General features: G+C 40.1%; 1 protein-coding gene across 1 annotated transcript in view; it reads right to left on the bottom strand.

Annotated features, from left to right (window-relative positions):
* Positions 1 to 24,989, bottom strand: part of LOC137299184 (ubiquitin-like modifier-activating enzyme 5) — a 126,868-nt gene that overhangs the window by 70,428 nt on the left and 31,451 nt on the right. The window contains exons 3-7 of the mRNA XM_067831758.1: positions 19,466 to 19,555; positions 16,592 to 16,701; positions 8,678 to 8,764; positions 3,460 to 3,544; positions 1,031 to 1,135 (exon numbers count right to left, since the gene is read on the bottom strand). Of these exons, the coding sequence (XP_067687859.1) occupies positions 1,031 to 1,135; positions 3,460 to 3,544; positions 8,678 to 8,764; positions 16,592 to 16,701; positions 19,466 to 19,555 (477 nt within the window). The remainder of the gene's footprint in view (positions 1 to 1,030; positions 1,136 to 3,459; positions 3,545 to 8,677; positions 8,765 to 16,591; positions 16,702 to 19,465; positions 19,556 to 24,989) is intronic.

Below are 24,989 nucleotides of genomic sequence, written 5' to 3'. Positions count from 1 at the left end.
ATGCATTTAGGTATGAGGTGTTGTCAGGGCAATAGCATATGCTTTTAGGAAAAGATTGTCACTGCAGAAGAGTGTCACAAGTCATGCCCCTGGAGGTTGTTTACATCTGAACATCGAAGTCGTGCCGATGATTACGAACGTGCGCCAGATATAACATCATATTTTTTTTTTTAAATGTGTTTAAATTTGTCAATTGCACTTCATAGGAAGAAACATTTTGGCTCATAAACTTCTTCATGGCACACGTTCATGATCTTCGTAATCATCGGCACGACTTCGATGTTCAGATGAAAACAACCTCCAAGTGCATGACTTGTGATACTCTTCTGCAGTGACAATCTTTTCCTAAAAGCATATGCTATTGCCCCGACAACACCTCATACCTAAACGCATTCAACACGGGTGGTCAAAGATAGATACGTATAAAAATGTAATAGTAGGAACTTAAAAGAAAACTCACCGCGACGGGTGCTTCTTCCAACGACGACATGTTTTGCTGCGTGAGTTTCCGTTAGCGACCAAAAAATCTCCGAAGATGGCCGATCGTGTTTCCAGTATTACCGATATTGCTTCCAATAGGGACTATGTGTTTCTGTTATTACTGTTAAACTACCGATATCGCTGCAATTGTTTCGTGAGTGGGCTGCGTTTGTTTACATTTGAGATGCAATTCCTTCAAATTTGCTGTAATTCCTTCAATTACTTAGGGGGGCCTGATACGGCAGGGGACAAGATTCCGTGTAATACTGTAGAGGACAGCATCACATATATTACAGCAGAGGAAAGGGTCACATGTTATACAGTAGAGGACAACATCAAGTGTAAAACAGTTGAGAATAGGGTCAGAAAAGGATAGGGTCAAATGTAATACAGTTGAAGACAGGGTCACACGTAATACAATAGAGGACAGGGCCACAAGAAATACAGTAAAGAACATGTAATACAATAAATTGTGTTTTATCCCTGCTAAATAACATTTTCATATCTGCTTAAAAATCACACATTTACTAATAACTGTTACATGTCTTACAGCAAAACATGATGTCTCCCCTGGTACAATGAACTGTATGTGTCCTGACACAGCATTCTCACTCACTCCTGCCTCAATCCATGGTTGACCAACTTCATTACATGCCTGCAACATCAAACAAATCATTTTTTTAATGCCCCTATTCCACATAGATCACAAATCACACGAATCATCAAGAACTGACAAATGTGAGGGTTCTTAGTTTAATCGTAATCAGCTTGAGCAGTTATAGTCATAATGAAGCTGTTGTTGGTTGTTATTGTTTTTAGAAATATCGTAGTTAATTTGTAACAAATCTGCAGTGCAGGTTTCAGCATCGTTGCTGAATCGTAATCAATCTGTATGCATTCTTAAGATATTCTTAACGCATTTGTGGAATCGTCATGACCATGAATCAGATACAAATCTGTCTTGAATCCCACAAATACTGTATATCGGCAAAACTTTCCAGGTCTAATGACATCTCTCATTTTGTTAAGCAATTATTCATGGTCAGGGTCAATGTAAATTATGTGATCAAACATTACAGCCAAATCACTATTGTGCTAATAAACACACAGACATCATAGTTTTTTAAAACTAACAAATTAATTACAACAATACACATTCAATACACAGCAATAATTGTCATTAGTCTATAAAGTTCAACAAACATCACAATGTCATGAAGTCCAAATCATGTTCGCCTGCAGCACATGTAATTCCTTGCTGATTTGACACAATGTACTTAACTTCACAGGAGTCATAATTAGAGTAGCTGAACGGTCACATATCAACAAACCGTTTTCATAGTGGAAATAGCGAGATCACACAAAACCTCCTAAGTAACAGGTTAAATTGTTCCATGCATGAAAACTGGCAATACACGAAAAAAAGCTTTCGCATTACCCTTGATATGATATTATTAGTTACTCACTGTTGAGTGAGTGAATGAGTGAGTGAGTGAGTGAGTGAGTGAGTGAGTGAGTGAGTGAGTGAGTGAGTGAGTGAGTGAGTGAGTGAGTGAGTGAGTGAGTGTAGTTTTACGCCGCATTCAGCAATATTCCAGCTATATGGCGGCGGTCTGTAAATAATCAAGTCTGGACAAGACAATTCAGTGATCAACAGCATGAGCATCCATCTGCGCATTTGGGAACCGATGACGTGTCAACCAAGTCAGCTAGTCAGACCACCTGATCCTGTTAGTCGCCTCATATGTCAAGCACAGTCGCCTTTTATGGCAAGCATGGGTTGCTGAAGGCATGTTCTACCCCGGGACCTTCACGGGTCCACTGTTAAGAAAAGGGTGTATGTTACTAGAAGACCCTTGTAAATTCCGTATTTCATGAGGCATATGAGACTGTAAGACCCTTGTAAATTCTGTATTTCCTGAGGGTCAAAACACCGTGCAACAAATTTATGACCCTTAAGATCTTTTAATTTCGCTTATCTTTAAACAACAACATTCATCATTTGGCAAAATGAGACACAAAATGTTTCGCCATGATATTTTTATCATAAAGGAAGGTAACTCAGAATGGTTTACTTTATGACAAAAATTATCAAATTTGATGTTTTGTTATACGAGAAGTGAGTGAGCTTAGTTTTACACCGTACTTGGCGGTCTGTAAATAATCGAGTTTGGACCAGACAATCCAGTGATTAACAACATGAGCATCGATCTGGACGATTGGGAACCGATGACGTGTCAACCGAGTCTGACCACCAATTCTGACAAGCATAGTTGATCAGTGATCCAAAAGGAGAGAATGTTCAACAATATAAACTGATTCAATAGTTGACAAAAAATCCTGAACACAATAGTAGCTAGTGTTATGATAAGTCAGAATGAAAATCTCAAAAAGCTGAGGTTGATATTGGAGAAGGAGATCAAGAAGTGGAAGATGAATTAGCATTTTTGTAGGAGATACAGGGAATCTAAATTAACTGATGTTAGAGATAACACCCATAACCATTTTCTGCATATCATTAGGATACAAAAACCCATTTGACTAAGAAGAATTCATACAATTACTGTTTAGCTATTGGAGTTCAGCCCCAAAGGGTGGGGCTGTTCTTGCAGAAAATACAATTCTCTGAAAGGATGAAATAATCTTGTACAACATTCAGCTCACAGAATTTCTGTCTAATCCAGTTGTTGAGCTTCCAGAACATTAGTACAATCCCTAAAGATGTCCAATCCTCTTGATATCTCTCACATAAATTGCCAAGCCTCCTGACTGTTCTTATGATTCCTAACATGCATATGACCGAAACAAAATCTCCAAGAGTAGTCCTTTTAGTGGAAAAGGGTAAGAAACTTAATTAAACAAATAAACTTACTGTGACCTTGACCTGATTCACAGGTCATTCACAACATACCCATTGTGATGCAATTGCTTACATATTATCATGCATAATTTCAGCCTGCAGTATGAAACCCAACTCACTGTATTGATTGTCATTCTTGCTTCAAAATTGTCCACACAGCTGAGGATCAGGTCCACTTGAGTGTCTGCTTTTAGTCCACCGTTTCTTCAATCACACAAACATGTTGAAACATCTTAACAACAAACCCTAGGATGAAAACGTTGTATCAAATCTTGACTTCATACATTCAAACAAGAAACGAATTCTTAACATCAACGTAACATAAAATATGACATGTATCCATCTGATCAATGTTTAGATAAGCAATCGCTAAAATATTATTCACACAATCAAGCAAATTACCTCCCTTTTCCCACCAACATGACCTGAACACTGGCACGCTATTGTCCCTTTCCCCTGAGTAAAACCCACACTAAGACATACAGGGAGGTTCATAGTGTAGAGAGGGGACAATTGGGAGGGGCCTTCAAATCTTTTATTATAAAAATATTTTATTATAAAAATTACATATTTTTCCCTATCATGGTTCATGCATTATTATTATGGAACCTAACGGAACAGATGGAGGGTAAGTCACCAACAAGGACTCCCTGTGACTAAATCTGTCAAACTAGCATCTACTGATATACTCCCTAGGAGCTCTTCTTCCGTCGTGTTTAATTCTGACGATGATCATGGTACCATCTTCTGTTAAATTAATAAAAGGAGCAATTCATGAAATTAATAAAAAGAGTAATTCATGGATTTAAACAATTAGTACACTTCAATGTCAAGTTATCTTGAATGTGAAGGTATGAACATTGCCAAAACTGAAGCGGGACCCATGTGTTAAGGCTAGAACGTTACAAAACTAGACAATCTGCTGGTCTGGCAAGTCACACTGTAGCACCCTGTTTCTTTGTTTGAAGTTGCTTCACTCAGCTAACATCACTGGTGGAAGCATTGAATTTATGTTTTTCAACCAATATGAAGTCCTAGTTCGACTCACAATCAAGCAGTGACACCACAACGTTCGCAATGTTAACATTAACACAATGCATATAAGTTGTAGAATGAATTCATGTGTTCCATCACAAAGTAGTTCCATCACAACATGATTTAGAGGTCGTCATTTACCCAATCAAATCATTAGAATCTCGTTACAACACAGGTCAACGCAATACGACAGTCACGTGGTGCACAATATTAACATACAACTACCCATACACCAACCACATGGATAATAAAGAGCAATTTCGATGCAAGGCAAGCGTCAAGGCTAAGGCTCTAACTTTACGTGTGTTGGAGGCTCTGGGAGGATCCAACCATGCTGCTCAAAAATGAGATCACTGCTGGGGATGCTTCAATAGTTGTGGCAGGTGATAATGGGAAGAAGAGATGCTTTAACTTCTTCCTCCTTGCAGCAGTCCATTCTAAATAGATTTTCAAGGCTCAGACTGGGCAGAGGGACAGATCTTGTGTATCATTTGGTCCAAGGATCATAGACAATGCTGGGATGTCGAACTGTCTATCTTGTTGACCTGGTCCCAGGAGCAGGATGCTCTCCAGAGTCAAAGCTGGTTCATCCATTGTGTAGGGTGTGTAACAGCTGTAGGTAGGGCGAAGAGGCAGAGTGTCTTCTGTGTTCAATTTAGGTAGTGTATCTCAATGGTTTGTAAGTCGTCACTAGATGTTGCAGCACCATGTTGAAATGCAAAGCAGGAGCTCTAAACTGCTGCTGCTGGTCTTCAAAGTTTGAATGACCACAAAAGAGCGATGGGTTCAGGTACTTTGGTGAGCTTGACTCTTGTATTCATCTTCAGTAGAGAGCAGGTCGTTGCCAAATGTGTCAACAGTGTAGATTCCTTGAGGGGTCCATTAGCTCTCAGATTACACAAATACTCTGCAACTTGCAGATGTGATGCTTTCATGCCCCCCAAAACCCATGTGTACAGCAAACTGTTTGGAACTCTTCCACTTATCAAGGTTCCAACTTGATTGTCTTAAGGCCAGTGTAACTGCCCCATCTGCTCTGCTTGATTACCTTCTTTCTTCAGTTTGTGCCTAATACATTCCATGCATGCATGCAGCTGCAGCCCTTGTGGATTGTCATGAGGTTGTTTAATGTGAGGGTGGATCAGTAGATTCAGGCAATATGGTAGACATAGCTTTGGTTCTCCTCTGAGCTGTATAAGGTGTTTAAACCAGGTTCTGGCCCGTAAGGTGTAACAAAAAACTGTTGTAGGTCTGGGCAATCTTGTGTAGAATTTGTGGTAACAAGATTGGCACTCCCTCCCATGGTATGGATAAAGCCATAATGAGACAAATGTCATAATCTGGTGATTGAAGCACATTATACAAAGATCTATGAGAGGCTGTCCTAGGCCTTGGTCAGTCTGATGGATGTAGCATCCACTCTCTGGGTGATGGTCTGATCATGTGGATAAGGCAGAGGCTCAGACATTCTTTGTCCCGAGTATTATGCAGGCCTTCATCCATAGGTTGAGGCTGACTGCTAGGTTAAAGAGCTGGAATGTCAGCTGATCTCTTGAGCCTTGTAGATTTACGTCAGCCTGTTTGACTCAAGACTGGACCAATGAATTGCAGTCTCGAAAACTAATACTCATATAATATTAATGAAATGATGATCATATTCAAGCAACAGACCAAGTCTGTTTTTGCAGAACTTTTCAATAAACTATCATTAAAATTTTGACATGGGTCCCTATTTGTTCTCCAAGAACAGATGGAGGTTGCAAACCAGTTCCACTGCAGATATATCATTTGTACATCCACCAGAGTATGTCAAACTTCAGGGGCTGAAGGATGAATACCTTCTGCACACTGTAGAGACGATGTCTGAGTAAGTGCTGTAGTGTTCATAAGTCTTCCTCTTTATGTGAATTCCTGTGGTGCCGTAATGAGGCCTAGTAGACACTGCCACAGGGCAGTTGAGATTTGAGAACAATTGGAAAACATGCCCAGATGCCTGACCACCTATCTTCTGAAACGGTGATGGGATGTCATGGTCTTCAATCTGATCCTTTGATGGCTGTAGTTCCAACTTCATGTGGTTAACTAGCCACCCCTGCATCATCAGTAAATGCATGATAAACTGTATCTGATGTCTGGGTGCCATCGTCTAGGTAGAATGTGCTCCTTATACTGTATTGATCCAGGATCTCCAAAGTGCTCTTTGCAAGTAGTGAGTTGATGGCTTCAGTCAACTTCATGCATTGTAATTCAGGGTATATTTGCACCTGTGTGTTGAAAGGGAGAGGACAAGATGGATCTCATATCCTTCATGCAGCATAGTAGTCTTTCAGTAGTCTCCAATGCAGTAGCTAAGACGTCCATGGGAATGAAGGCAGCAAGCACTTCATTCGTGAATTAACATACTTCAGCAGCAGACACATCATTCAATAATGGCTGTCTTCAGCTTCTGGGGTTCAGAAGAGGAAACTTCCTCAAGAGATGGCTGCATTGCTGTGTCTGCAAGATTGGCAGCACAGAACCTAGCACAGAAGGACTACTAACATATTCATAATCCAAGATTATGAAGACCTCTTTCTCATCCTCAGATGCAGGCCGGCGACATGTATCCCTTTCCTTTTCATATCTATTCTTCTGCAAATGCCTTTGTGAGTGGTCCGAATGGGTTTGGTGAACATCATCAAGTGGGACGATGTCATTGCTGAAGGACTTCGTAGATGAGCTGGTCCAATGTTTCAGCGATGATTTCGTAGTTGAAGACTTGGTCATGGAGGACAAAGATGACTTCAATTTCAACCTCTTCACTCTTCCTTCTGTTTGTCCTTAGCATGTCTAGTATATAAATACAAACTAAATTCTGTATCAGATAAATTCTTACAAAGTTCACAGGGAAAAGTGAAAGAACAAACAATATTGCATGAAGGACATAATATATGCAGATGAACCGCTGACAGCCATAGCTTGCACCAGGAGCACAATTTCATCAACTAAGAACACAATCTCATTTCATGAAAAACATGTTCAATTACATCAAAATGACCAAAACCTCAACAGCAATTTCACATCATAAGGATAGTTAATACAAACCAAAAGCCGAATATGACAAAATTTTGATGAAAGGAATAAAATATAAAGAGAAAATGGTCACCATATTAGGACCCAATGTGCTTCCAACCATCCTCGTCGAGTGGGTGTGATTGTACATCCACTTCCAAAAGAAGGAACTTTAAAGGGCTTTCAAGTGTTCCACAATCTTCGCATAGAGGGAGGAGATAAGCATACCTAATAAGCATGAGTATGGATAAGAAAAAATAAGACGATTCTAAAATACCATCCACTGCCTTCAACTGAAGGTTTGCCCACATGTTTAAAGGATATAGCCGTAATAGGGACCCAAGAAACCGCCGAATCATCCACTTCTGAGTGACAAGAGCATGCCAGTGTTCATGTCATGTGGGACACATTGGCGGGAAAAGGGAGGTAACCCACTGGATGAGTAACCCACTGGTTGAGTGATTGTTTTGTGCAGGTAGCATGGGATTAAGGTTTCCACAAAACCATTCAAAGAGAAAGGGAGATAAGCAAATCACATGAGTGTGTTTACTGTGCTGTTACTACATTTCCAGTAAAGTCAGCATTGGAAGAATGTAAATAAGACATAACATTATAAAAAATGGTATTTAATTTAGTCCATTTTTATTTTCCTAAAGCTTACCTATATACTGAGGGGTATCTACTTAACTCATCCTAAAGCACAAAATCTGATTGCAACAACTGATTCAACTATAATTAATATAAATATTTTTATTAACCTTTGACTGTTCTTTTCAGTCACCATTGTATGGCAGGCCTTCAGCAGGTACTAATGTCGACCTGGCCGCACTCTATTTCTTTATTTCTATATCTATCAATGTACTTCATTGAAAACATTAAATGTTCTTTAACAAACTATGTCTTTTACATTAATCAACTCATTAATAAACATATCTCCTGTGGGTACTCTTCAGCAACTGTTCCCACTTTCATTGCAGGGATGTGGAAGCACCCACTATGTGCACTCAACCATAACATGTTACTGACTAATTAATGTGTCTCACAAGGTACAGTGCTCACAAATGGGAAGTCATGTACTCTGTCCTGTACCATGTACCATGCCCTGTATGTATTCGGCTGACATAGCTCCACTGACTACACAACCCATGCCCTGTATGTATTCTGTTGACATAGCTCCACTGACTACACAACCCATGCCCTGTATGTTTTCAGCTGACATAGCTCCACTGACTACACAAGACATCAACTAACCTTATCCTCTCTACAAAGTGGTTAAAGTTGTCCAAAGTTGTTATGTTATAGTTGTAAACTTCAAACTCCACATCTGGGTTGATATCCCTACAATGACAATGAAATTCAAAATAATGTACATGTACATGCTCTTTAAACCATCAATAAATATGCTCTATACTTTATAAGTATGAATGTGTGATGTACAGGGGCAGATACAGCTGTACGGGAGTGTACAGGTCATTTTCACATTTCACAAGAATTTTCATGGTCATTTAACAAACTTTCAGGACAAAAGACAGGGGTGGAGGGATGCATGCATGCACGCACCTACCTCTAAATCCAGCTATGCCATATCTGAGCATGTGTTCTGCTGTCAACATGATACCTAGAGATGTCATACATCCATATGACTTGGTACTTTTTAGGCACCTGAATATGTCATACAACCATCTGAATGTTTACTTACACATATTTGACACCTGAACATGTCATACACCATCTGACTATATGTACTTTTGTAAATTGCCATACATTAGACACCAAGAGATGTCATACAACCATCGGAGTGTGTACTTATGCATACTAGACCTAGACATGACATACAAACATCTGATTGTGTGTACTTTTGTGTATTAGACAAATTCAGATATCGTGTACCAACCTGTATGTACTTATGTACATTAGAACATAAATAATAATATTAATAAAACCATCTGACTGTGTTGAATTATGTATATGAGACACCTAGACATGTCACACAATCATTTGACCATGTTTATTTATGTATATTAGACACTTACATATGTCATGTACCCATATGACAGTGTACCTTCATATATTATGCACCTTCAGATGTCATGCACAAATCTGCTATGTGTACTTTTTTATACTAACACCTTCAGATGTCATACAACCATCTGATAATGTGTATTTAAGTAATTTTCTGAATAAAATTGAAATTTTATACTTATCCTGAGTCATGCTTATGCTTTTCTCCTCCTTCCATACAAACACAGTGGAACACTTGAAATGCCTTGAAGTTACCTTCTTTTGAAACGTACATACAATCACACTCACCTACAGGAAGCCACCCTGTTTTCCCACCAATATCGGTCACATGACCTGCCATGCTTGTCACTCTCTAAATACTTTCATAAGCCCAACACAAGAATTATTGTTGATCCATCGTGCCTGCATGGAGTGGTTGGGAGGGCTTGACGTCATGAGTCAGGATCGGTAAAAAAATATCAATTTTATTGAGAAAATTACATATTTTTCCTTATCCTGACTCATGCATATTACGCTTACAGAATCCAGCAAAATCGGTGGTGGGTCAGGCCACAATGGATTCTGTTGACTGCCATATAAGTACATCCAGTACTTGCCCCCCTTTGAGAACTATAATGATGGTAGTGCGGTCCCAATAATCATCTGGGAACTGGGGGGAACCACACCCAATCAGACTTCTCTTCTTGTGAAGTAACTGCTGGCTTGATCGTCTGGATTTATAGATCAGCTAGCATCCTGTTAGTTTCTAATGCAACTCTATGTCAAGAGTAGCTTATCGAGACCTTTCACAGGTAAAAGTGTGAGTACAGGGTCATAATCACTCATGCTAGCCAGTGACTCTCAACCATTATACTCTGCAGAGTGTCTTGGTCTCTACAAGTCACATGATAAAAGGAGGTGAGTACTCAGCACCTTTGTGAAACATTAGTCGTTGTGCAACAAGTGGTCCAAATTGGTGATTGTCTCTGTGGCTATTTCTCAAAGGTAGTGGTTTGCAAACACTGAGTTTGATTTCTGAAAGCAGGCCTCCATTATTGCTGAAATCAAGCAATTTCCATGTAGAGTGAGTGTAGATGCCAAGGCTCTTATTACATGTGGATTTGAGGCTCAAGGAGGTTCACATCCTGCTGTTTTGTAGGACCACAGTAAAACATCTCTCATCCATACTGAGATAGTGCTGCGGGATATTTCCATAGGCGTCTCTGCAGATAAGGGGAAGAACAGGTGCTTGAACTTTCGTCCCCTTGTTTTAGTTCATTGGAGATTTATTTCCAACGCTCTGACTGGGCATAATGATAAATCGTGTGCATCATGTGGCCTAAGGACTGTTGAATTGTCTGTCCATTTGTCCAGATTTTTGGCTATAAAATCCCATCTCAAACCTAGACATACAATCTCATGATGTTCAGAGTCAAACTTTGTACCATCGAAGACAGGAGCAAGTATTTCTGACATCTGTGCTGCCGTTGCTAGGGCAAGTAGAAACAGCATTTTCAGTGTCAACAGTTCAAGGAAGTCTGATCTTGTGGCTCATAAGTATCAATGGTGAGATGTTGGGAGTACAACATTCAAGTCTTGAACTGGTGTCTAACACCTGTGTTGTCGGTCTTGCAACTTGAACAAGCATAGAAGGACAAGTAAGTGCTGCCAAGTAGGTTGATAACCTAGCACCTTTAAGTCCTCTGTATGTTGAAGACTTGAAGATGTGTGGCTTTCGTTGCTGTGGCTTTCTGCTTGGCATATGTCCATATATGCATGCATTTATCTTCGTATAAGATGCAAGTAGATTTGCGTAGAGCTAATGTAACTGCCTTGGCCGTTCCAGCGGAATATCTTTGATGTTTCAAGCTGGCTTTGATAAGATCCATGCACGTAGCTAGAACGATGTCGGATTCTCTTGCTGGCCAATAGGGCCCGACCAAAGTCAGTTGCAGCACCATCGTTTCTTTCATCTTTCCAATGACTTTGGGTAATAAGTCTGGAGGTGGGAACATGTAAGCGTTCATCCCATCCCATGAGATGATGAGAACATCTGTTCGCCATGCAAACAGATCCAGTACTGATGATACAAATGCTGATATCTGTTTGTTGAACCTGGTGGCAAATAGGTCGATTTGAAGCAATCTGAACATCTGACTGATGAGTTGAAACGTCTCTCGATGGTTGTTGAGGACACATTTGAAGCGACGAATCCATGTAAAGATGACTGTTGCAGACCAGCTCTGACAAATAGGTCCATGTGCAGACATACAGTTGGTTAGTTCACCACACTAGATATGGTTTCATGTTTTCCTGTAGGGCTATCTGATCCAAGATGGTGGGGTGAGGAGTCAGGAGCCATTGTACTCATCTGGTCAAATCCTGCAGGGAGGTCAGCAGATCCAGAAGACACTGCCACTTTCAAAGTGGTAACAGAGGGAGTAGTGCTTGTTCCATCATAGCCTGTATCTTGACCCACTGATCTTCTGGGACAACTATGCTGTTCAATGGCATGTGGAATCAAATTGAAGATCTGGCTGCAGTTCCAGCTCCAATTTCAGTGGATTCACAAGCCATCGGAGTTGAGTTAGCAGTCTGATGGTGAAGTCTACCTGTAGTTTGAGCTTGAATGCTGTCATCCAGGTAAAAAGTGCTGCGACGCCGTCTACGATTTAGGTTGGTGACAATGGGCTTGGTGACCAGAGTAAACTGCAACGGGGTTGAAGATATTCCAAATGGTAGAACCTTCCACTGGTAGTGCTAACCATTGAATTGGAAGATATTTTACAGATATTTCCTGGAGTCTGGATGTATCTGTATGTGTAGATAGACATCTTGCAGGTCTATGCTGGCGAGGTAATCCACTGGATGAATGAGTTGCCGGAGATGCAATAGATGGATCATTCTGAACCTCTTGGGTTTCAGTAGATAATCCCTGCTGTACTCTTTCGTGTTGTAGATGAGATGAAACCTTTCTTTGCAGTTTTTCTTGGATAAAAGAAAAATTGGGGAGTAGAATCCGGGTGTTAGACAACTCGGACACAGCTCCTTGTGATATGACGTTGGCTAACTTGTCTAGTTCATCCCAGGTAGATACAAAGAGTGCTGGGTCTCTTATAAGCAGTGGTGATGCCTGTAGAGGGATCAAGTATGTAGGATACTCATGACGTAGTCATCGTTGAGAATTCCCCAGTTCCTCCAGTAGTGTTGAAGACATCCACCCACTTGTGACGATTGTATGGGGAATGGCTGAGGGTGGCAGACTCCAGTCATTTTGAACCTGATCCCGATCTTCAGCGCTTCCCTCCTTCAGCACCCCTGGAAGGTCATCCTTTCCTCCAGATGAGTGAAGAAAAGCAATGTACTTCTTGTCTCTCACTCACTGTACCCCAGAGAACTCTGATTTATTGGAATAACGCTGAGAAGTCTGTTTGATGATGTGGCCAGAAGGACTTGATCATCAGCACTTCTTTGTGACTGAGTGGTGACTGATTTAGCAACATCGTCAATTCTGCCGTTGAATACCTTAAGTGCAGACCAGGCAACCCAAATGCATCTTCTTCTTCCAATAGAACTGTACCAGATGCTGAACCGTCAAGCAGGGCTACACTTGCAGATGATGTCTGGAGATTCCTTTCTCTTCAAATCACCAATCCATAGGATTCATCACGTGAGTGCTGAACTGTTGCATGAAGACTTCAACGACTTACGCTGAGACGACATCAATGCTGACGATGACCTCTTCTGGGTCTGGGACGCAGTCTCCACGCTATCCCAACCATGCCTCTGGGTTATGTCTGGCAATTCACTATAAACATGAATATCAGCAGTAGTTAACACATGCTTACTTGACGCAGTATCAACCGAATTAACTCAGACATGACTTGAGAGAATCTATGAATAGTATATAAATACAAACTAAATTCTGTATCAGATAAATTCTTACAAGGTTCACAGCAAACAGCTGAAGAAAAAACAATAGTACATGAAGGACATAATGTGAGTGGATGAACCACTGACAGCCATAGCTTGCACCAGGAGCACGATTTTACATCTATTAAGGACAAAATCACAAAATGACCAAAATTTCTGCAAATTTCACATCATTATGATAGTCAATACAAACCAAAGCCAAATACAACAAAATTTGGATATAAGGAACAAAATAAAAAGATAAAATAGCCCCCATATCGGGACCCAATGTGCCTCCAACTATCCTCGATGGGCGATGAAGGAGAGAGTGACAAGCATGGCTAGTCATGTGAACCATTTGGTAGGAAAACAGGGAGGCTTCCTGTGGGTGAGAGTGATTGTATGTCTGCTTCAAAAGAAGGGAACTTCAAAGAGTTCCACTATCTTCACATACAATGGAGGAGATAAGCATAATAAGCATGTGTCAGGATAAGGATAAATACGTATATTAGACACCTAGAGTTTTTATGCACCCATCTGAGAATGGGTATTTATGTGTCTGAGCCAAAAAAATGAGACACTTACAAAAAGTTGATTTTTGGTTGCTGCACAGTGAATTTGAACTTGTTTGGGTAATATTTTGTTCCACTGATAACAGTATGACGTTTTCGGTACTATCTCCCATGTCACTGGGTCAGGTCACGTGATGACACTGTAGCAGACGATCATAGTTACCGACGTCATGTCAAAATTTGATGCAATATATCAACTTCTCACTATATATGATGCAGGGTGCAAATCAGTTTCCGAAGTTAGGGAAAATATTGGGGCTTCCTAGAAGTACCATTTACCAAACTCTTGCCAGATTTCAAGCTGCCAGCATTTTCAGCACAAACTGAGATTGGGACATCCTCTTAAACGCAGTGGAAATGACAGGCAACAAGTAGGCGAGCATGGGCTAGCTTTAGGGAGTTCTAGAGTATCCAAATGGACTGTATGATGGTGTGCTGACAGAGTGGGGTGAGAAAGATAGGGACACAAACTTTTCAAATTGGATTTTACAGATGAATCGAAGTTCCAAGTTTTCCAAATTTCAAAAAAAAGGTAGTGTTGAAATGGAAAATGCGGGAAAAAAATGCCGAAAGTTCTCACCTTACATAATGGTGTTGGGTGGGATCGCAGCTTATGGAAATTACCGAATATACCCGTGCATAATGTGAGTTAGAATGAGGGGGTAAGGAAGTGGAATTACACGGGGTATAAGATCTTACGTTTTTTCCAGCTGTTTCACTTTCAGTTTCTACTGACGATGTCAACTGGTGTTTGATAGCCATCCCAGCACATCACAAGAAAACTTTTGCATTTAGTCCGAAATAACTGTTAATATCCAAAATAAAGACCATTTGTACCTCGTTTCCTTCTTTTTTACATATATTCTCTGTAGATAAAGTAGAAATGACCATCGATCCAGATTTACAAGCCTGCTGACACGGTAAACAGACATGAGAATGACAAATTCTAAAAAAACCCGGGAAAATCAAGCTAGGCCAAGGGGACCGATCTTTCCAGCCATTTCAAATGAAATTTGTTCTTTACAGACGAGTCAAGGTCATATAGGTGATCGTCATTTTCACCTTGCTTGATAATGGTAGCCATTTTCCCATGAAATCCTGCTTACCATGGACGCAAAGGTACGGCAATTCACTCCTTATACATTACCACTAGAATAGGTTACTGATTGTACCGAATACTAATAACTGGGGTTCAGAAACTCGACATATTGTGTAGGTTTTGCTGGTTCACTCTCTCGATAGAAATATAAACTCCGCACACAGTTAGCAAACACTTCTGTGTTTCACAAGCGGGATCATCTCACATTTTTATATATTTAACTTAAATTATCACTGCAATCACTTTGTTCCTTCAGAAAAGTATATGGATACATGTCTATACTGACTTACATGGCAAAATAGACAAAACATATAATCAGTAACAAAAATACATTTCGTTTGCTGGAGATGGTCCCTACAGCACACGTGGAGTTATACACTCAACAATGCTTCGTAGAAAAAAAAAACCAGAGCAAGACAAAAACATATTTATTGGATGTGTGCTGGTAATGTGCTTCATTCTAGGTTGTTTTGGAGTAATACGCTCCACAAAGCTTCGTGTAAAAACAACAACGTATGATAAAACACTTTTTTATTGGCACGGGTGATGTGCTTCATCCGTGGTCGCATTATACACAGGGTATATGATTTATCCTCGATTTTGAAGGGGTGTGGAAGAGGGGTTGCATTATACGCGGGTATACACGGTACAAGTCGCATCAATTCAAGGAAGTACTGTGAGCTTTTGCAAAAGGGACTGCTAGATTCAAATATCGAACAGAGTGGAATTCCCTATGTAATGCAACAAGATAATGCCTGCTTACACATGTCCCCTCACATCAAAGCTTGGCTTCATCAGAACTGAATTCAGGTAGTGGAATTTCCTGCCGCTTCAACAGATCTGAATCCCATTGAAAATGTCTCGCAAATCGTCAAGGATTAAGTGGAAAAGTTGGAACCAAAAGACATTGCAATTTGCAGACTGTGAACAAGTGATTCATGAAACATGGTATGAACTATCTCAGGAACTCGTAGTCAATCTTGTAAATTCCATGATACGGCAAACTGAACAGTATTTGGAGCAAAATGGTGGACTGACTGACTATTGACTATTGTGAACGACTTAACAATGAATTGTCTACATGTGTGCCAATTTTTGAAATTCTATGCACATTATTAAATCAAAACATGGAACCAAACATGTCTCAGTTTTTTTTGCTCAATACTGTATATTAGACACCTGGAGATGTCATGCACCCATCTGACTATAATAGAGTGTCAAGAAGAAATATACCAAGAATAAAAAGTTAAGTGCCAACCTGTTTCAAAACTAATATGTGAAGCTGTGAAAATGTTAGGCTGAACTAATTGGGAAGACCAACCCATATTCAGAGAAGGTTTGTCTGGTAACTGTTTTAGGAATGTCATAATCATTTGTATTTACAATTAAAGGAAATATTATTACAGATATGATGGCACTGTAACATTTACATTATGGTTTTGTTATTAAAATAAAAGTACTACACCAAATTATGATAGCTCATTTTTTCTGAAAGATTTCCTATGTGCCAACCTATATTCTTGCAAAATATACTGGTTGGCGCTTAACTTCTTATTCATGGTATACTTCGATGTGACATACCTTAGTGTGCGTTCTGCTGCTTCCACTTTACTCATGCCAGCCTGGCTGGGCTGATAGAAAAGTCTGTTCATGTTAGCTAGCTCCACTTTGTCATAGTCGAACAGCAGAAGCTGAGGAACAACAACATCAACAACAAGCATGAATCAGTAAAACCAACACCAACATCACTAATACATCAGCCATAATCTGACTAGAGCTAAGAAAGAGTTCCACCTGTAACCCCCGCTCAAAACAGCGGGGTTTTTTTCCCCAATGTGTATAACTAGATATTATTTTATGAAAAGGGGGCGCTTATTTATTTTGGGGGTATTTAGAGAATAAGATCATATTAACCAACAACTAATTATAAGGTGCAAATGAAACATTTTAAGATGCAAATGAACACAAGTGTCGAAGGCTGGATTCGAACTTGGGCCGCTGGCACGACAGTCCACTGCCCTTACCTCTGTGTCACAGAGGTCGATGACGATTGATGTCATTTTCCTTGTGTTATCCTTACGGTTGTGTAATTTATAAATGAGATTACTCAATTACAGTGTTAATCCCAATTTGTTATATAAGTGTACACTGTTGATGAGATGAAGTGACTACCGCATTAAAATGAAGAATTCTTCATGGTTTTTTTTGTGTTATTTACTGGACCTGCAGTCTTGATGATAGTATGTTGGACATGTAACAAACTGTAATCACTCATCCATGACACAGTATCTATCCCGATTTAAGCGTGAACATTGTCTGATCCATCATCTGCATGACATGTAAGTTTCATTTTGCACGTGAAGTAATTCTTTTTCCATGTTGTATATAAATTGATTTTTGCAATGTCATCACATTCTGGATCTAAAGGAGTATGTCTAAGAAGAGAAAAAATGACGGATTAAGGGACTTGTTCGACACAGACGGTGACTCTCCAATATCGTCTGCTCAATCCAAACGTCGAGAGACTTTTACATCCTCCAACAGTGAGGATTTATTCCTCGATCCCATGCATGTAGATGACCTGGAAGTATTAAGTTCCATTCCAAGCACCTCCCGATTGCCCGCTACTACAGACACTGTAACTAAAGGAGAAATTTTTTTCCGTTGTGCCAAGAGTTATCCTCTAGGCAGTCAGCGATTAAATATTGCCAGACTAAGGCGTTACTTCCTACGAAGGGCAAATATCGTAACTGTTCGTGCACAATTAGCAAACGCCCCAAAATATGTGCTAAATCCCATGCAGATGTCAGTGTGATAAAAATAAGTGGAAGTAGAGTGGACGGAATTGTGTCCCTTTAAGAAAAGGGACTTGGTTCGAAGCAAGTAATTTGAGTGTTCGTAAAACTTTACTCATATTATATTGCTTTGCCAAGAAATTTCCTTACACACTGTGTGCTTAGGAAACCAGCATTCCATGTGAAGGAAAAGGAACTAGTTGAGAGACAATAGCTGATTATTACAATTATTGCCGAGAGGTGTGCATTAATGCTATAGAGGAATCCAATGTGTCACAGATTGGAGGTGTGGACTGTACTGTGGAAATTGACAAGACAAAGTTTGGACGCCGAAAATATAATCGGGAATGATTGGTAGAGGGAACCTGGGTTCTTGGAGGAACTTACGGGGATACCAGAGAGTTCTTTTCGGTCCTGGTAGAGCGTCGGGATGCACAAACTTTGTTACCCTTAATTGAGGCCCACATCAGGAAATACAGTATCATTATCTCTGACGAGTGGGCGGCATACCGAGGCATAGGAGAACTGGGTTACGTCCACGAGACAGTAAACCACTCAAAACATTTCATTGGTAATTATTTCTTTGCATCACATTATATATATTATATTATATTATATATATATATTATATATGATACGATGAATTAGAAAATTATTTAGGTTGCGTACACAAAAAACATAATCATTTGTTCCAGATCCAGAGAGCAGGGCCTCCACAAATTAGAAAACCATTGGTGGTGTGTGAAACGGCAGCTGCCATCTACCCATTCCAGTCGAGCTAACTTCGGCCATCACCTCTCACATTATATCTGGCAATCATGTATCATGAATGTCTCCTGGATGCCATCAGAGCACAGTACCCTCTATAATAGTGAGTACAATCAGTCGTCCTATTAGTATCATGACTTTTTCATGTAGCTCTTCACAGCGACATTTACATTACATTTACCTTAACGTGTGCTGTTGAGAAGCTTCATTGTTCCATTTAACAACTGCTGGCTAACAAACACAGGTTCCATACCCATTTCCGTCTCAAAGTTTTTTTTTGCAGTTCCATTGTTTTCTTCTTGTGCAAAAATACTTATCATTTTAATTTTCTTTCACCTTTTAAAGCAACTAGATGCATAGCATTTTGAGTGGGGGTTTCGGGCAGAACTCTTACCTAGAGCTGGTTATTGAGTAACAACAAATGAGGTCTCCACAGGTGAGTGTTTGAAAACTCTATCCGGTCACAGACAAATAGTAGAAGATGAGGAACATCAATATGGTGTTTACAGACGTGAAATATCAGCTAGCTCTGCCTGGTCAGAAACAAGCATAAGATAAGGGATAACCACAGAGGGATCACACGTTCCTGAGCTCCATCTGATCAGAGAAAAACAGTAGAAGATGATTGAAAAGAAGTGTGTCTTTTTTCTTATAATAGGTCACAACTATTCAAGTAATGATATAATACCAGGGATTACTGCTGATGTTCACACCAGTTTTAACTCACTCACTATCTCATTCAATCTTTTTGAACTGCTTCTACTGTTTGATTACACAATAAAGCATGCTGAAATTCACATGTGGAAACTTCTCTTTGTTTGGTGACACATGAAGAATCATCCCATGAGCAAAATGAATGGTAAATCTCCATTGTAAATAAGCAGCACTTTACCTTTCCTATGCCGCACCTGGTCAACATCTCGGCTGTCACACTCCCAACTCCACCAACACCAACAACAGCCACAGTGAAATCACGGATTTTCTTTTACAGCAAATGAAAAAAATGTTGACCATTAACATTCATGGAATAAAACTGAGTCAGTTGTTTTCCTTGCACATAAACATGATACATTCTAGGATTCAATGTTAGGCATTATGATTACATTGCCAGGGAGGATTGTTCCTTCAAACAGCGTCGTAGCAAGGGGAGAAATTATTTCAAAATATTAATTCTAGTACAACACCAATGACACAATATTGATTAAATTGGTGATCTGAGAGTACTTTTTTTCACCACCCCCCTGGCATATAATGCCTCATCTCCCTCTCCATTCATCCACCTGTCTGTCCATCCATAATCATTTCGTTTCCAGAGCATATCTCAAAAAACATTCAGCATTTTTCACAGATATTGGTAGATATATCTAAGAGAACCTACACTGGTGCCTTTTGTTATTAATAATTTTTTTTTATTTTTATTTTTCTTGATTTCCATGTAAACAATTTGGACTAAGTCTCAATAAGGGTGGATTTCCTTTCCAGAACATAACTTGAGAACCATTCGAAATCCTTTAACAAATATTGACAGATATATCAAACATGTACAGATTCCAACTCTCTGCATGATAGCCTCACTACCAAATCCATTCAAATCCTTCACAGAATTCAAAATTCAATTGCCAGATGTATGTTGTATTCTTCCCAATATGATCACATCTATCCTGTTCTTCAGTCCTTACACTGGATCTCCATCTCTGCAAGAATCACCCATGACAGTTTCTACAAAAGGTGTTGAACATTTTTCAAAAACTCCTCTGCACACAGGTCAAGTAAACTTTCAAAGCCCACTTGACCATATATCAATTTCACTTGACCACAATTAACAGTTTCAATTCTTGTGTAAATAATCTTTATTTCATCATCAAAATACATATTTCAAAACATTTCAGTTGAATGTCACTACAATACCACAGTAAAGCTGAATGTGGATATTTAAATGACCAAATGGAGAATTCTACTTGATCCAGGCATCAGGCAATGGTAGTTTTCAACCCATACAATGAAAACTTTCCCTTATATCCTACGCAACATACCTCTCTACACCACTCAGTGATGTATCTGATCTTCAACTGCTATCCTACTAATTCAAATGGACTCAGACCATGCCTTCTGTTTCTGCAGCCCAAAGTTTTATAAATTCAAATCAGTTAAAAATAAAAAATTGTTTCTTCCTAGGACACTTTCAAGTCCCGAGTAAAATGTCACCTCTTTGTGACTGTATCTACAAAAATTGTCATACTACTGTAGAACTGTTTAAAACGTTTTAACCTTGTAATAGTGCCACTGAGCATCTCAGGGGTGGACAATAGTCCCTCTACAAATGGACTATTATTATTTGGCTATTGTGAACAGACATTTGTCTGGCCCATTAACATTTCAATGGAAGTTTGCAGTCTTTAGTTAGCAGATATTTTGTACTGCAAGAAGTGAATGCAAGAAAACTCCTTATGCCTAGGCCATCACTGACATGTATAAAGGAGAAGGCATTCAAACTTTGCACTAGGCCACTACATCCACTGATGTCCCCCATGAAAACTATAAAGGCACTATATCTGTCCTGTTCCTCAAATATCCATCCGTTACTCAGGGAGTCTACAACATGTTAGACTTCTCTTCTTGTGAATTGACCACTGACATATGTGTGTGGATATATAGATCTACCAGCATGTGTCTTATGCAACATTACGTCAAGACTTCCCCATCAAGACAAGTAGTGACCCTTGTTCATGTACGAGTATCTTCTGTACAGGGTCATTTTAAAGCACTCATGCTAGCCTGTCATAGATGCATGCATAAACTCTGAACTATTTACTCCTCAGGGCATTGGTCTCTGCAAGTCACGTGATAAAGAGTGCGATTTCAGATATAGTAGTTTCTTTCTCCATTTATAGTGACTCTTTCTACATGTCCTCATCATAGGGTCACATGTACAGGTACCTCCTTTACTAGTACAGGGTCATCATCACTCATGATAAAAGGGTGAAAGTGACTCAGCATCTTTGTGGAACCATTAGTTGATATGCTACAAGTGACCAAAACTGGCGAATGCCTGAGACATCCTTTGTGGCTATGTCTCTGAGGTAGTGGTTGGTCAGCACCTTATGCAATGTCCAGAAGCAGCCCTCCAATATAGTTGTGAGCGAGCAATTTCCATGTGGAGCAAGTGTAGATGCTAACTTCATGTAGATTTGAGACTCACAGAGTCTTTGAAGTTCAGCTCTCATCCATACTGAGATAGTATTCCATGAGATTTCCAGAGGTGTCACAGTAGAAATAGGGATGGACAGGCGCTTCATATTCCATCTCCTTGTGTTAACTTGTTGGAGATATATACTACAGAAAAGCATTGCTGAAAATTGTTAGCAATGTCTACACTTAAGGTTCAGTACTGCAGGACAGTCATGGAGTAAACCTGAACGAACATTAACAGTCCAATGCTGCAAGAAACTGTGCGTCACAAATGACTAGTGTTCCAAGGTCACAGGACAGTCAGTATCTCGTGTGGTCACCAATGGTTGTTTGGCATCGGCGTCCTATAGACTAAACCAGATTCCGGATGAAGTGCCTGGGAGTGAGTTGGTACTCTTCCCTCAAGGCCACAAACAGATAACAGATAACGTCTGTGGCTGAGGGTCACACTGTTGCACAATTCGTCTCACAAATGTTCAAAACGGTTCAGATATGGTGATCATGAGGGCCAATCAAAAACCTGAACATTGTTCTGGGACAGGAAATCCCTGGTTATTCTTGCTGGCAGTGCATGAAAGGAAGGACATGAGGTTGATGATTTCATCACGGTAACATCCAATTGTTAAATTGCCCTGGACCTGAATGAGATCTGTCCTGCCACTGTATGAGATCCAAGTCCAAACCATGTGACTTGCACCACTCAATCTGTCCACTTCCTGTACACAATTTGCAGCATAGAGGTCGTTACAACATCAGTATATAGATGCTCTTCCGTCGGGACGTCGCAGCATGTAACGTGACTCATCACTGAAGATAACAGTTCTCCACCTTTCCAATGGCCATGGGAGATGTTGGCAACACCACTGACGGCGTTGTTGCCGATGTTGACATTTAAGGATAGGTCCTCGCAAAGGTCTTCTGGATCAAATACCAGCCTCACGTAAGGGGTTCCTCACAGTCTGATCAGAAACTGTTCTGAGTCCTGGCACTACCGATGTTGTGGAGGATGATGTGGTGAACCCACAAATGTCAAATGTGAGTTATCCTCTATGACAATGGATTCAAACTCAGAAATGTTTGCCGAAACTGTTCACCAAAGATAAACTGATTACATAGAAACCAATGATTCAAATTCAGAAAGTTACATGGAAAAATACTACCCATGTGTTTCTGTTTTTGAGTAGTCTATGCTGAAACTCTGACAGGCTCAAGGACTGTAGATTAATGCAGGGATATGGAATTGTCTATCCAGCTGACCAGGCAGTTGATTTTGGCGATAAAATACGATGCTACCAAAGTCAGTTGATCCTCGTTAATTTGATTTTCTGATTCCTTTCGGTAGTAATGTGGAGGTAGAAAAACCTAAGCATTCAGTCCTTCCCACGAAATGATTGGACCATCTGCTGCCCATGTAAATGTTTCAAGTACTGGAGATACGAATGTTTGTATCTGTTTGTTGAGCATTGTCACAGATAGGTCCAAATGTGATGATCCGAATGTTAGACTGACTAGCTGAAATGCTTCTGAGTGTAACATCCATTCCGTTGGGATGGTTGTACGGGCTGTGATAAAGCTTCTGCCATGACATTCTTTCATTCTTTGCTCCTGGAATGTGGCAAGCCTTTAAGTACATGTTCAAATCATTGACGATGTCCAAGAGTTTAAACTTTAAAGGTTAGGTGTAGCAAGTCTGTGATATTGTTGATCCTTGTTTGTATATGAACAACACTACTGTAGAGCTGTCAGTATGAACCATCAGTAGTTTTTTTCTCAGTGACCAATGTCATACCACCCTGATTACAGCTTTCATCTCCATGTGATTGATGTGAAGAAAGGTGTTCCTGGCCTGTCCATTTCCCTGCTGCATCACCATTATCAAGGTGGGATCCCCTTCCTTACAGTGTCTCATCTACATACAGATGAGAGTTGCAGTCAAGTTCTGTCAAATTGGTTCCTGCTCAAACGTTCGAATTGTGAGTCCACAGTAACAGGTATGGTCTCAATGTGTCTGGTGGGACTATCCAATATGGAGGTGGGACTATCCAATATGGACTGTCCAGGTGAGTATTCAGGAACCGTTTTAATGGGCGTAGTCTTCTCCTTTGGTTCATAGGCTGATCTGAGATAAGAAGACCGAGAAGACACTGCCACTGTTGTATTGGTAACACAGAGAGTAGTGCTTGCATTATCATGGCTTGAATCTTGCCTCAACAATTCCATATTGTGAAGAACCTTATTCCCATGAATGCAGAACATGCATCCAAGCTAACTCCGACTTCATCAGTATGATAACATGATACCATTCTGTGTAAGCCATGCTTGTTGCCGGAGAGATGCTCCAATCAGCTGAATATTTATGAAGACAGTCGTATAGGTGAGATAATACAAAACAGGTACACGCTTTATCTGTAATGAAGATGTTGGTATCAGAATCTCATGATTTCATAATTTCATGATGCCTCTTGTCAGTTGTGAATGTTTTCTCCAACTTATCAATCTTTTCTAAAGATGATGCGGTCATCAGCTTGTTTCAGATGTTTCAAGTAATACCACACTTCCTTAACGTTGGTACTGGTTGACTGTAGTAACCAGGTTCAAAGAAGCATCATGAAATTATCTTGAAATCCCACAAAAGTTACTGCATTGTGTACAGTTGACATCATCTTCTTTATGTAGGTACCTTCATCATGGTCATCATGATCTCTCTTGATCTGTTCATAACATTCTTGACGGCTTCATCAAACACCCAACCAATGACCAACAGCATCCGCAAAGGAGCTCTAAGTAACGAATTGGTGAATTCCTCACTCCAGGTGCACGATGACCATGAAACTTGACTGTAGGCACCAGATGCTCAGAGATGACACGCTGATCCTTCTCCTAACCGGTGACAGCCAAGAGCAGTTAACCTCAAAGCTATAGCCTCAAACCAAATACTTCCATTCTGTAACAAATACAGACAGAATGTGGGGAGGCAGGTGGCCGTACCCCAAGGAGGACTCTATTCATAGAATCTGCAACCTCTACAGGTTTGTTCGATTCTTTTTCATAGAGATCCTTCTTGGGGTACTTATAAGCATAAGACAGACTCCTAAAGACTGATCATAGGGAGAGGCATTCTGTCTGCCTATAAACGTGACACAAGATGATAGCCTTCATTACAGACAGTAAGTAACAAGGACTCACACTTACCTGGTCACGTGACCATATTCGCCTCACAGGGGCGT

This window comes from Haliotis asinina, chromosome 10 (genome assembly GCF_037392515.1).
Source record: "Haliotis asinina isolate JCU_RB_2024 chromosome 10, JCU_Hal_asi_v2, whole genome shotgun sequence".
Classification (NCBI taxonomy): Eukaryota; Metazoa; Mollusca; class Gastropoda; order Lepetellida; family Haliotidae; genus Haliotis; species Haliotis asinina.
Note: the sequence above shows the minus strand (reverse complement) of the source record. Positions and strands in the feature narration are given on the sequence as shown.